We start from the raw sequence: 14,056 nt of genomic DNA, 5'->3' as shown, positions 1-14,056 counted from the left end.
TAAGTAGACTGTAAGCCAATAATGTTAAGTTGGCCCATAATGCCTAGGCATAACAGAGGCTCTCTTTGCATTGTAACCCACTATTATAAATACAAAATCTCAATGAACTGTTTGCAAAGACATAAAATATATAAATAAATAAATAAATGTAGCATTAAGAGTGTAGCATTAAGGGTGTAGCATTAAGAGTACCATTAAGAGTGTACCCAAACGTATATATACGTTCACTAGTGCAGCGCCCCGAATATTTTGAAAAAAAAAAAAAAAAAAAAAAAAAAAAAAAAAAAAAGTTTTTTTGTTTTTAGAAAAAAAAAGAGCACCTTTTTCTAAGTGTTATAAGTACTGACCCTAAGTGTTTTAGGGTCAGTACTTACCGAGATATGAGGCCGAGAAGTTGGCGCTGAATGTTCATGTGACAGCAACATTGAGTCTTGCCACTTGCAGAAGTGTTGCCGATATACCTTTTTATTTTTCATATTATTTTATGTAATTTTTATGTTCTGATAATTACAATTTGTAGTAGTTCTTGTCATTTCATTAACAATCTTTGTTCTGACACTAGTATTAGGTAGTGAAATTGTACTCAAATTGTCACAAACACACTGACAGGTGGACATTTACACATGCCTTGGTCATTTATTGTCTTGGAATATATACAAAGTATTTATATGTCCCAGCAATGTTTTGGATATGTGGAAGTAGAGGAGGAGGAGGAGGAATAGGAGGAGCAGGAAGAGGAAGAGGAGGAGGAGGAAGAAGAGGAGGAGGAGGAAGAAGAGGAGGAGGAGGAGGAGGAGGAGGACGAGGAGGAGGAGAGGAGGAGGGGGAGGAGGAGGAAGGGGAGGAGGAGGAGGGGGAGGAGGAGGAGGGGGAGGGGGCGGAGGGGGAGGAGGGGGTGGGGGAGGAGGAGGAGGAGGAGGGGGAGGGGGAGGAGGGGGGAGGAGGAGGACGAGGGGAGGAGGGGGGAGGAGGGGGGGGAGGAGGGGGGAGGAGGGGGAGGAGGGGGGAGGAGGGGGGATGGGGGGTGAGGGGGGATGAGGGGGAGGAGGAGGGGGAGGAGGAGGGGGAGGAGGAGGGGGAGGAGGAGGGGGAGGAGGAGGGGGGAGGAGGAGGGGGGAGGAGGAGGGGGAGGAGGAGGGGGAGGAGGAGGGGGAGGAGGAGGGGAGGAGGAGGGGGAGGAGGAGGAGGAGGAGGAGGAGGAGGAGGAATATGAGGAGGAAGAGGAGGAGGAAGAGGAAGAGGAGGAGGAGGAGGAGGAGAAGGAGGAGGAGGAGGAGAAGGAGGAGGAGGAGGAGGAGGAGAAGGAGGAGGAGGAGGAGGAGGAGAAGGAGGAGGAGAAGGAGGAGGAGAAGGAGGAGGAGAAGGAGGAGGAGGAGAAGGAGGAGGAGGAGGAGGAGGAGAAGGAGGAGGAGGAGGAGGAGGAGAAGGAGGAGGAGGAGAAGGAGGAGAAGGAGGTGAAGGAGAAGGAGGTGAAGGAGGAGGAGAAGGAGGAGGAGAAGGAGGAGGAGGAGGAGGATAATAATAATAATAGGTAATAATAATAATAGGTAATAATAATAATAGGTAATAATAATAATAGGTAATAATAATAATAGGTAATAATAATAATAGGTAATAATAATAATAGGTAATAATAATAATAGGTAGTAATAATAATAATATGTTCCCTTGAAGCATGAAAAACAAAGTCCACCCCTGACAGTGACATGATAAGATAACATCTGATAAGAGCTGACGGAGGAGGAGGAGGAGGAGGAGGAAGAGGAGGAGGAGGAGGAAGAGGAAGAGGAAGAGGAAGAGGAGGAGGAGGAGGATAATAATAATAGGTAATAATAATAATAGGTAGTAATAATAATAATATGTAATAATAATAATAATAATATGTTCCCTTGAAGCATGAAAAACAAAGTCCACCCCTGACAGTGACATGATAAGATAACATCTGATAAGAGCTGACGTTTGATGAGCATAAACGAGGGTGGGGGAGTGTGCAGCTGATAAGAAAAGATTAGATGACCATCCCCTCGCTTTGTTTTTGCTGGTACACAAACATTTGTCTGTCAAGTTTCCTGTCTTATCTGTCTATCCGTCTAGATCTCTGTCTCAGAGAGAGCCACAAGACTGTGTCATTACGTTTACTCACATGTTCAAGCAGAGTATAGCACTTTGTCTGGATTTTTGGGTTATCCTCGGTAATTTATACTACATATACTTGTATTTATGTGTACCTGTGAGACAGATAGACAAAGACAGACAGATAGACAGACACAGATGGGCAGAGACAGACAGACAGATAGAGATAGACAAAGACAGAGACATAGACAGACATAGAAAGACAGAGATAGACAAAGACAGAGACAGATAGACAGGGACAGAGACAGATAGACAAAGAGACAGATAGACAGACCCTAAACTTGGGGTTAACATCACTTTCCTCTTAAAAGAGAAGTGTTAATATGACATTACATCAGTGAATCCATGGTGTTTGCCGCACTGTTTGCTCTAGCTGGTGCTCAATTTAACTGGTGCTCCCACAAGGTACTAAGTGGTCCCAGATTTTTTTAATACTGCGCACACCGAGTGTTAAGACCAATTCTATGCTGACCAGGCATCTCAGGCCAATCGTGCCAAATTTGGAGGCAGGAAAAATAAAATGTATATATACGTCTGGGGCGCTATGCGAGTGAACATATACAGCAGGGCCCCGCTTTACAGCGTTTCACTTTACGGCGTTCCGCTAATATGGTCATTTCAAATTATGACCAAAACTCGCTATACGGCTCCCGCCACCTGACTTTCTAATATGGTCACCGTGCCCCACCCTGTTTGTTTACATTCTTCGTGAGCTCAGTAAGCACTAAGTCTCTCCATTTTGTCTGGAAACTCCAAAATTTCAAATGTTTTTAAAAGTTATTTCATATTTTATATATACTGTACTCTGATAATTATACTTATGTATACCTGTACTTAAATAAACTTACATACTGTGCTGGCATGCAGGTACACATTAAAATCAGTAAGAGTGTCTTATGTCTCCAGACGTCATATTAGTAATGATAATAATAATCATCGAGTCTCATTTAAATGTCGTATATTACGTTAAATACACATTTTCATTAATCCATCTATGATATTTTTTCAAAATTATATAATAAACACGATACATAACAAAAAAAGATGATAAATACACCCCATAATAGAATAAATAAACATAAATATGAGATGTGGTAGCCAGATAACTTGTACAAGTGACGCCATATTAGAAATGATAATATTTTATTTTATTTTATTATCACACTGGCCGATTCCCACCAAGGCAGGGTGGCCCGAAAAAGAAAAACTTTCACCATCATTCACTCCATCACTGTCTTGCCAGAAGGGTGCTTTACACTACAGTTTTTAAACTGCAATATTAACACCCCTCCTTCAGAGTGCAGGCACTGTACTTCCCATCTCCAGGACTCAAGTCCGGCCTGCCGGTTTCCCTGAACCCCTTCATAAATGTTACTTTGCTCACACTCCAACAGCACGTCAAGTATTAAAAACCATTCGTCTCCATTCACTCCTATCAAACACGCTCACGCACGCCTGCTGGAAGTCCAAGCCCCTCGCACACAAAACCTCCTTTACCCCCTCCCTCCAACCTTTCCTAGGCCGACCCCTACCCCGCCTTCCTTCCACTACAGACTGATACACTCTTGAAGTCATTCTGTTTCGCTCCATTCTCTCTACATGTCTGAAACACCTCAACAACCCTTCCTCAGCCCTCTGGACAACAGTTTTGGTAATCCCGCACCTCCTCCTAACTTCCAAACTACGAATTCTCTGCATTATATTCACACTACACATTGCCCTCAGACATGACATCTCCACTGCCTCCAGCCTTCTCCTCGCTGCAACATGCATCACCCATGCTTCACACCCATATAAGAGTGTTGGTAAAACTATACTCTCATACATTCCCCTCTTTGCCTCCAAGGACAAAGTTCTTTGTCTCCACAGACTCCTAAGTGCACCACTCACCCTTTTCCCCTCATCAATTCTATGATTCACCTCATCTTTCATAGACCCATCCGCTGACACGTCCACTCCCAAATATCTGAATACATTCACCTCCAATATATATGGAACACTATTGTATAAACATTTAAAAATATACCATGCAGTGGAAATGTATATGCAGTGCAACCTTGGTTTTCGTGATTAATCCATTCGAAAAAGTCTGACAAAAACCAAATTGTACGAAAACTGAAGCAACATTTCCAATGAGAAATACATGTAAATCCAATTAATCAGTTCCAGACACCCAAAAATATTAACAAAAAATACATTTTATAGAGAATAACTAGTTTTACATACAGAAAACAATGAGAAATACAGTAGACTGTCATTTAACCCTTTGACTGTCGCAAGCCCATTTCTGAAACTGTCATTCTATGTTGCAAAATTCTTGGAAAAAAAAATTCTTATGAAATTATAAAGAAATTTTTCCCAGTGGAAACGACACCAAAAGCATGAAATTTTATCAAAACCTTACAGAATTAAGCTTCCTCAACATTAGCGATCTTGGCGATACATACGCATCGGCAATTTCGCCAACTTTGAGCCCTATTTTTGGCCAATTCCATTGTTCCAGTAGACCAAACTCATAACTATTTCTTTAGAACTCCATATTTTTATCAACCGAGTACAAGAAACTGCTCATTTACCAATTTCAACTACCCAATAAAGTGGTCAGAAATTGGCCATTTGACCAATTTCATGCAAAATAAAAGGTGCAAATTTCAAAATAGGGTCCAGAATTAACAATGCAGACATTCTTGGCGCTAAAATAACATATCTTCTGTTCATTAACCCTTTCAGGGTCCAAGGCCAAAATCTGAAGTCACGCACCAGTGTCCAAGAAATTTTGAAAAAAAAAAAAATTATTTTTTCTTACAGAATTAAAGAGCATATTTTTGTGAAGGTAATAAAACAAAAAAATTAGAATCTGATCATTACTTACTGAGATACAGTGCCAAGAAGTTTATAGAAAATGATGTGGTGGCGGCAACATCCACGAATTCCACATACGCGTATTATTTTATTTTGTTGTTTTAGTTGTTTTTTCTTTTCTTTTCCAATTTTTTTCTATTCCTACTAACATTTGGGGCCTGAGAGACCAATACTGGATATAATTGATATATATATACTCACTGTATTGAACACAATAACCGCACTAAAGTTATTATCATATTATTGTTTACCACTGTTGTTTATTACAATAAACATGCACAAATATTGTATAATACTAATGTTCTATCATATATTTACATATTTACAATCACTGGACATGGTTTTAGAACTGCTGGAGCTTGTGGAACTCCTTGAAACAAGGCACCATGCACAGAGGCACCTTACATTCCTCACACATAAACCGAGTGTCTTTGCGTCTTTGTTGCCGTCGTTTTGTTTGTGCACAGACAATGCATCTCTTCTGAGCAAATTTCTTTTGAGTTGAAGGAAGCTGTATTATGAAATGATCACCTTCTCTCCTCAAACGCTTGGGTATATTGTGATGAATTCGAGGACCATGTTGTATTGCAGGTGTTGTTACCTGGTACTTCATTATGAGTTGTCTGACAACAGACAAACAAAATTCACCATACGGTGGTCTGTTACCAGTCTTTATTTGGTACATATTATATGCATTCAGCATTGAAATGTCCATGAGATGGAAGAAAAGTTTCATGTACCACTTGTAACTCTTACGAACACAGTCAACAAAACCAATCTGCATGTCACACTTGTCAACCAAGCGCATGTTTTGTGTATAATCAATCACTGACACTGGTTTTCGAATACGTTCATTAGTCACTCGATCAACTTTGCCACTGTCTTGCATTTCATTACGGTGAATGGTTGTCAACAATGTGACATCTCGTTTGTCATGCCACCGCAATGCCATGATGTCATTGGCAGTAAACACCTGCACGTCATCACCACGAACACCTGCGTTGAGCCTGGGCATATGTTTACGATTAGAACGCACTGTGCCACACACATCTGTCTTGTTCACTCGCATGAAATCACTGAGTAATGGGCTTGTGTACCAGTTTATTTTTTTTTTTTTTTTTTTTTATTATCACACCGGCCGATTCCCACCAAGGCAGGGTGGCCCGAAAAAGAAAAACTTTCACCATCATTCACTCCATCACTGTCTTGCCAGAAGGGTGCTTTACACTACAGTTTTTAAACTGCAACATTAACACCCCTCCTTCAGAGTGCAGGCACTGTACTTCCCATCTCCAGGACTCAAGTCCGGCCTGCCGGTTTCCCTGAATCCCTTCATAAATGTTACTTTGCTCACACTCCAACAGCACGTCAAGTATTAAAAACCATTTGTCTCCATTCACTCCTATCAAACACGCTCACGCATGCCTGCTGGAAGTCCAAGCCCCTCGCACACAAAACCTCCTTTACCCCCTCCCTCCAACCCTTCCTAGGCCGACCCCTACCCCGCCTTCCTTCCACTACAGACTGATACACTCTTGAAGTCATTCTGTTTCGCTCCATTCTCTCTACATGTCCGAACCACCTCAACAACCCTTCCTCAGCCCTCTGGACAAAAGTTTTGGTAATCCCGCACCTCCTCCTAACTTCCAAACTACGAATTCTCTGCATTATATTCACACCACACATTGCCCTCAGACATGACATCTCCACTGCCTCCAGCCTACTCCTCGCTGCAACATTCATCACCCACGCTTCACACCCATATAAGAGCGTTGGTAAAACTATACTCTCATACATTCCCCTCTTTGCCTCCAAGGACAAAGTTCTTTGTCTCCACAGACTCCTAAGTGCACCACTCACTCTTTTTCCCTCATCAATTCTATGATTCACCTCATCTTTCATAGACCCATCCGCTGACACGTCCACTCCCAAATATCTGAATACGTTCACCTCCTCCATACTCTCTCCCTCCAATCTGATATTCAATCTTTCATCACCTAATCTTTTTGTTATCCTCATAACCTTACTCTTTCCTGTATTCACCTTTAATTTTCTTCTTTTGCACACCCTACCAAATTCATCCACCAATCTCTGCAACTTCTCTTCAGAATCTCCCAAGAGCACAGTGTCATCAGCAAAGAGCAGCTGTGACAACTCCCACTTTGTGTGTGATTCTTTATCTTTTAACTCCACGCCTCTTGCCAAGACCCTCGCATTTACTTCTCTTACAACCCCATCTATAAATATATTAAACAACCACGGTGACATCACACATCCTTGTCTAAGGCCTACTTTTACTGGGAAAAAATTTCCCTCTTTCCTACATACTCTAACTTGAGCCTCACTATCCTCGTAAAAACTCTTCACTGCTTTCAGTAACCTACCTCCTACACCATACACTTGCAACATCTGCCACATTGCCCCCCTATCCACCCTGTCATACGCCTTTTCCAAATCCATAAATGCCACAAAGACCTCTTTAGCCTTATCTAAATACTGTTCACTTATATGTTTCACTGTAAACACCTGGTCCACACACCCCCTACCTTTCCTAAAGCCTCCTTGTTCATCTGCTATCCTATTCTCCGTCTTACTCTTAATTCTTTCAATTATAACTCTACCATACACTTTACCAGGTACACTCAACAGACTTATCCCCCTATAATTTTTGCACTCTCTTTTATCCCCTTTGCCTTTATACAAAGGAACTATGCATGCTCTCTGCCAATCCCTAGGTACCTTACCCTCTTCCATACATTTATTAAATAATTGCACCAACCACTCCAAAACTATATCCCCACCTGCTTTTAACATTTCTATCTTTATCCCATCAATCCCGGCTGCCTTACCCCCTTTCATTTTACCTACTGCCTCACGAACTTCCCCCACACTCACAACTGGCTCTTCCTCACTCCTACAAGATGTTATTCCTCCTTGCCCTATACACGAAATCACAGCTTCCCTATCTTCATCAACATTTAACAATTCCTCAAAATATTCCTTCCATCTTCCCAATACCTCTAACTCTCCATTTAATAACTCTCCTCTCCTATTTTTAACTGACAAATCCATTTGTTCTCTAGGCTTTCTTAACTTGTTAATCTCACTCCAAAACTTTTTCTTATTTTCAACAAAATTTGTTGATAACATCTCACCCACTCTCTCATTTGCTCTCTTTTTACATTGCTTCACCACTCTCTTAACTTCTCTCTTTTTCTCCATATACTCTTCCCTCCTTGCATCACTTCTACTTTGTAAAAACTTCTCATATGCTAACTTTTTCTCCCTTACTACTCTCTTTACATCATCATTCCACCAATCGCTCCTCTTCCCTCCTGCACCCACTTTCCTGTAACCACAAACTTCTGCTGAACACTCTAACAATACATTTTTAAACCTACCCCATACCTCTTCGACCCCATTGCCTATGCTCTCATTAGCCCATCTATCCTCCAATAGCTGTTTATATCTTACCCTAACTGCCTCCTCTTTTAGTTTATAAACCTTCACCTCTCTCTTCCCTGATGCTTCTATTCTCCTTGTATCCCATCTACCTTTTACTCTCAGTGTAGCTACAACTAGAAAGTGATCTGATATATCTGTGGCCCCTCTATAAACATGTACATCCTGAAGTCTACTCAACAGTCTTTTATCTACCAATACATAATCCAACAAACTACTGTCATTTCGCCCTACATCATATCGTGTATACTTATTTATCCTCTTTTTCTTAAAATATGTATTACCTATAACTAAACCCCTTTCTATACAAAGTTCAATCAAAGGGCTCCCATTATCATTTACACCTGGCACCCCAAACTTACCTACCACACCCTCTCTAAAAGTTTCTCCTACTTTAGCATTCAAGTCCCCTACCACAATTACTCTCTCACTTGGTTCAAAGGCTCCTATACATTCACTTAACATCTCCCAAAATCTCTCTCTCTCCTCTGCATTCCTCTCTTCTCCAGGTGCATACACGCTTATTATGACCCACTTCTCGCATCCAACCTTTACTTTAATCCACATAATTCTTGAATTTACACATTCATATTCTCTTTTCTCCTTCCATAACTGATCATTTAACATTACTGCTACCCCTTCCTTTGCTCTAACTCTCTCAGATACTCCAGATTTAATCCCATTTATTTCCCCCCACTGAAACTCTCCTACCCCCTTCAGCTTTGTTTCGCTTAGGGCCAGGACATCCAACTTCTTTTCATTCATAACATCAGCAATCATCTGTTTCTTGTCATCCGCACTACATCCACGCACATTTAAGCAACCCAGTTTTATAAAGTTTTTCTTCTTCTCTTTTTTAGTAATTGTATACAGGAGAAGGGGTTACTAGCCCATTGCTCCCGGCATTTTAGTCGCCTCATACGACACGCATGGCTTACGGAGGAAAGATTCTTTTCCACTTCCCCATGGACAATAGAAGAAATAAAAAAGAAAAAGAGCTATTTAGAAAAAGGAGAAAAACCTAGATGTATGTATATATATATATGCATGTGCGTGTCTGTGAAGTGTGACCAAAGTGTAAGTAGGAGTAGCAAGATATCCCTGTTATCTTAGCGTGTTTATGAGACAGAAAAAGAAACCAGCAATCCTACCATCATGCAAAACAGTTACAGGTTTTTGTTTCACAGTCATCTGGCAGGACGGTAGTACTTCCCTGGGTGGTTGCTGTCTACCAACCTACTACCAGTTATCGGTATATAATGTATGGCCCTTACCAAGATAAGGTGCCATCATGTTTCTCACTACGTCACCTGAGATACCCAATAACATCTTGGTATCTTTCAATGTTTTACTACCCGTGTATAGAACAATATCCAACACCAGGCCACTGTCACAATCACAGAGTACAAACAATTTTATACCAAAGCGGTTCCTCTTGCTCGGTATATACTGCTTGAATGACAGTCTACCTTTGAACAAAATCAAAGACTCGTCAATTACAAGATTCTTGAATGGATAAAAGTATATCCTGAACTTTTGTTTGAGATACATGAAAACATTTCTAATCTTGTATAACCTGTCACTTCTGTCAGGCCTGGTTTTGTCAGAGAAGTGCAACATACGTAACAGTAAGATAAACCTGTTCACTGGTATTATTTCACTGAAGGATGGGGTACAAATTAGCCGATCTGTGGACCAGTATGCTTTTATATTATGCTTATAGACGTGAGGCATAAGCATTATTGTTGCAAAAAGTAAATACATTTCTGCAACAGTCGTCTCTTTCCACCTGTGTAGTCTTGACTGTGGTGATAAGATCGTATTTGCCATGGTGTACTGAAAATACTTATTACTTTCCCTGACAATAATTTCCATCAATGGCTGGTCAAAGAATAATTCAAAGAATTCCAGTTCATTGGCCGTGGTTCCAAGGGGACAGGTAGGTAGAATTCCACTTTGAGAGTCATCAAAGTGGTGAGGGCTGGGAACAAAATTGGGATTTTGCTGCCAATCCCAGATACGGTTTGCTGGTGGATACTGGACATCATAGGCTGGTTGTACGGGTGGTTGTGGTTGTGGCGGGCTGGTGGGTGACGCTCCGCTTTGCCCTTGAACTGACGAGTCAGCAGCGTGGGTCCCCGCGTGGCACAGTGAGTCACGCATGGCGGTGCCACTACCACCACCAGCACCACTAACACCATCCACTGATACCTGTGGCCCATCCATGCCAAGTGTAGCCACATCATCCTCACTATCACTACATAAAACGGGTGTAGGGCCACGGGATGTACTCCGGGATGTACTCCGGGATGTACTCCGTCCCCTGGGCACAGCATAGGGTACACTACCCGAGCGCATGTGGCGGCGAACATACCGACGCTTCACTGGTGAATATGTTTCCTCACTATCACTACTCGAATGATCGTCGAGCGCAATAAAATCACAATCCACGTCAGAATCGTCATTACTGAAGTCAGAGGCCTGGCCACGGGAAAATATTAGTTTTCTCTTACGTTTAGGAACACCCGACCGTGAGTCACGAGTGCCCACACCAGAGGTAGAAGGTCGAGGATCGTCGGGGTTTTCTGCACTATTATCGATATCCTGGTCATTATTTTCGGTCACTAACTTATCAAAGCCGTAGAATTCGTCTTCATTTCCACTTCCATCAGTGTAAGAACTATCAGACAGGAAGAGGAGAGTCCCAATTTTCCGGGGAGTGAGAGCTGACTTGCGACGAGGCATGGTGAACAAGGGTGAATGAGCCGGCGTTCCCACAATGCTATGCAGGCGCCTAGATTTTTTGTTTATGGCGCACACCCACGGCGCAGACCCATTCTCTCACATGTAGGCCTATGAGCGCTTTCGTGCTAAATTTGACGGCGCTAGAATTTTGGCGTAGATCTACGGTTTGGACACTCACCGAAAAGCCGTATATCTACGGGACGGACCCTGAAAGGGTTAATCATATCTCCAGGCCCCTCTTATATTACTCTTGCTTTCTATTTTGATTTTTTATTCACACAAAAAAATAGATTTACTGTTATGTAGAGTACTGCATTATTGTAAAAATGGTATAAATATTATCAGAACACTAGTGAAAGAATATTAGACTCCCCAGTTAACGTGTATTGGAGGTGTGGTGTGATCTGCTTACTCCTGAACACTGGTAAAAATCTAACACTTCTGCTACGTTGAGCTCAACTTCAAGGTCGTTTTCTTCATGAAACTAATCAAAATCAGCTCTATTTCTGTAATATGTTTTCCATTCTATAAAATGAGAACAAGAAAACGAGAATACAGCCATAAATACTTTATGAAAATACACCCCAAAGTTAGCGTTTTAATCCAAAAACACAGTCAGTCAGAGTTTTCTTTTTCTCATTATGAACTGCATGCTGCAGGATTTTTTTTATACTGCACACACTGACCACAAAGACCCATTCTCTCACATGTGAGCCAACCAGCTTTCTCGATTTGAAGCCGCTAGAATTTTTGAGTATAAATACATCAAAAACACTGGCTCCTAAGATGTATATGTATATACGAGTGAAACAGTCAAAGGGTTAACATTACCTTACCTTGGTGGAGATGGTCAGTGTGTTAAAAAAATGTGTAATCTAAGTTAACCTAACTAACTAAACCTTGAATAATGAAATATATAATTTCAGTAGATAAAGATAAAGATTTTATTTCTTGGTAAAGGTTACAATGTGTAATTACAATTCTGGTTTGCTAAGTAAAATGAAAGCCACTATCATTCCGAGGCATTTTGGGCAGACTAATCCTCCTTAACCCTTTGACTGTCGAAGGGCCCAATCCTGAAGTTGCTCCTGGTGTCGCAAAATATTCGAAAAAAAAAAAATTATTTTTTCTTATGAAATGATAGAGAATCTTTTCCCGATTGTAAAGACACCAAAAAAACGAAATTTGATGGAAAACTGACGGAATTACTCTCTCGCGAAGTTAGCGACTTCGGCGATATTTAAAAATCGGCAATTTCGCCCACTTTGAGCCCTATTTTCGGCTAATTCCGTTATTCCAGTCAACCAAACTCATAACTATTTCTTCAGAACTCTATTTTTTCTATCGATTGAGCACAAGAAACTGCCCATTTACCGATTTCAACTACCCAATAACATGGTCAGAAATTTGCAATTTGGCCAATTTCACGAAAATTAAAAAATACGACAATTTCAAAATAAGGTCCAGAATGAACAATGCAGACATTCCTGGCTCTAAAATAAGATTTTCTTTGTTCATCAGTCATGTCTCCAGGTCCCTGTGATATTACTCTTGCTTTTTATTTTGAAATTTTATTCAAACAAAAAATAGAAGATTTACTGTTATGCAGACTACTGCAATACTGTAATAATTGTAAAAATTACATCAACCCATTCATGACTGCGTATTAGAATGGCTATTTGGACATTTATTGGACAATGACATCATTTGTTTACTTTTGAACATCGGCAAAAATCAAACATTTCCTGTACTTTGTGCTCCATTTCCAGGTTCTTTTTATAGTAAAATTAATCAAAATCACCTCCATTTCTATAATATAGTTTCCATTCTATCAAATGAGACCATGAAAACGAGAATACAACCACAAATACTATACGAAAATAGACCACAAAGTCGGCATTTTAATTAAAAAAAACGGTCGGAGTTTTTTTTTTCTCATTATGCACTGCGTGCTCCAGGATTTTTTTTATGTGGTGCACACTGACCACACAGACCCATTCTCTCACATGTGGGCCTACTAGCTTTCTCCTGCCTGATTTGAAGCCGCTAGAATTTATGAGTATATATACGTCAAACACGGTACCTCACAAACGTATATATACGGCCGCGACAGTCAAAGGGTTAAATCTAGACAAGATAATAGTGGTTACCTTTATTAAAATCTTATTTAATCTTAATACTTATGCAAGGTAGTCAAAGTGGAGGTTTATAAGAACTGAAGTTGCATCTAATAAAGACGATATTACAATTAGTGGTTCAATCAGTAATATTTCATGGATTGGCAGATGTTAATAGACTAGAGGTCACATAATATAATAACTGAAATTACAAGTTGTTTTGGTCGATTTGGTTAGTATTGAGAGATGAGATAATTTTTAGGTAAAGTCCTAAATGTATAAGCAGTCACTTCAGATAGGGTAGAAATCAAAGAACTGTAATGTGTACAAAAATGTCCTTCCTATTCGCAGGATAGATTGAAAAAAAAAATATTCCAGGTTCTTTGCACAGAGAGTTAATTGCATAGAGCTGTACGTATAGACATTTTTTAATCATACCTTAAAAACTTGTGCTCCCTTACTCCGCTCTTCTCCAGCTTGTAGCTCCAGCATATTTGCTATAGCGTGAACAAAGGTATTGATGGCAGGTACTGCAGCTTTGTGGTCATCACGGTTTTTAGAAGCACACCACTTGATCAACCACGGGAACAATGTATCATAGTTCTCATACAGATGACTAGAGAACTTATCTCCATGGGTGTGTACCAGTTCTAGTGCAGCTATTGCATAAAGGAAAAAAATAAAATGACTTAAAATTGCTATCTGTATACAATATACAATCAATATTACTACACAAA

At 40.6% G+C, this 14,056-nt stretch overlaps 1 protein-coding gene across 2 annotated transcripts in view; it reads right to left on the bottom strand.

Moving 5' to 3' along the window:
• Positions 1 to 14,056, bottom strand: part of LOC128691314 (DNA-dependent protein kinase catalytic subunit) — a 1,096,584-nt gene that overhangs the window by 967,796 nt on the left and 114,732 nt on the right. For both annotated transcript variants that reach the window (XM_070091676.1, XM_070091677.1), the window contains exon 6: positions 13,758 to 13,978. In XM_070091676.1, the coding sequence (XP_069947777.1) occupies positions 13,758 to 13,978 (221 nt within the window). The remainder of the gene's footprint in view (positions 1 to 13,757; positions 13,979 to 14,056) is intronic.

The sequence above is a fragment of the Cherax quadricarinatus genome, chromosome 36, assembly GCF_038502225.1.
Source record: "Cherax quadricarinatus isolate ZL_2023a chromosome 36, ASM3850222v1, whole genome shotgun sequence".
In the NCBI taxonomy this organism is placed as follows: domain Eukaryota; kingdom Metazoa; phylum Arthropoda; class Malacostraca; order Decapoda; family Parastacidae; genus Cherax; species Cherax quadricarinatus.
The sequence above is the reverse complement of the archived record's forward strand: the minus strand, read 5'-3'. Positions and strand labels throughout refer to the sequence as shown.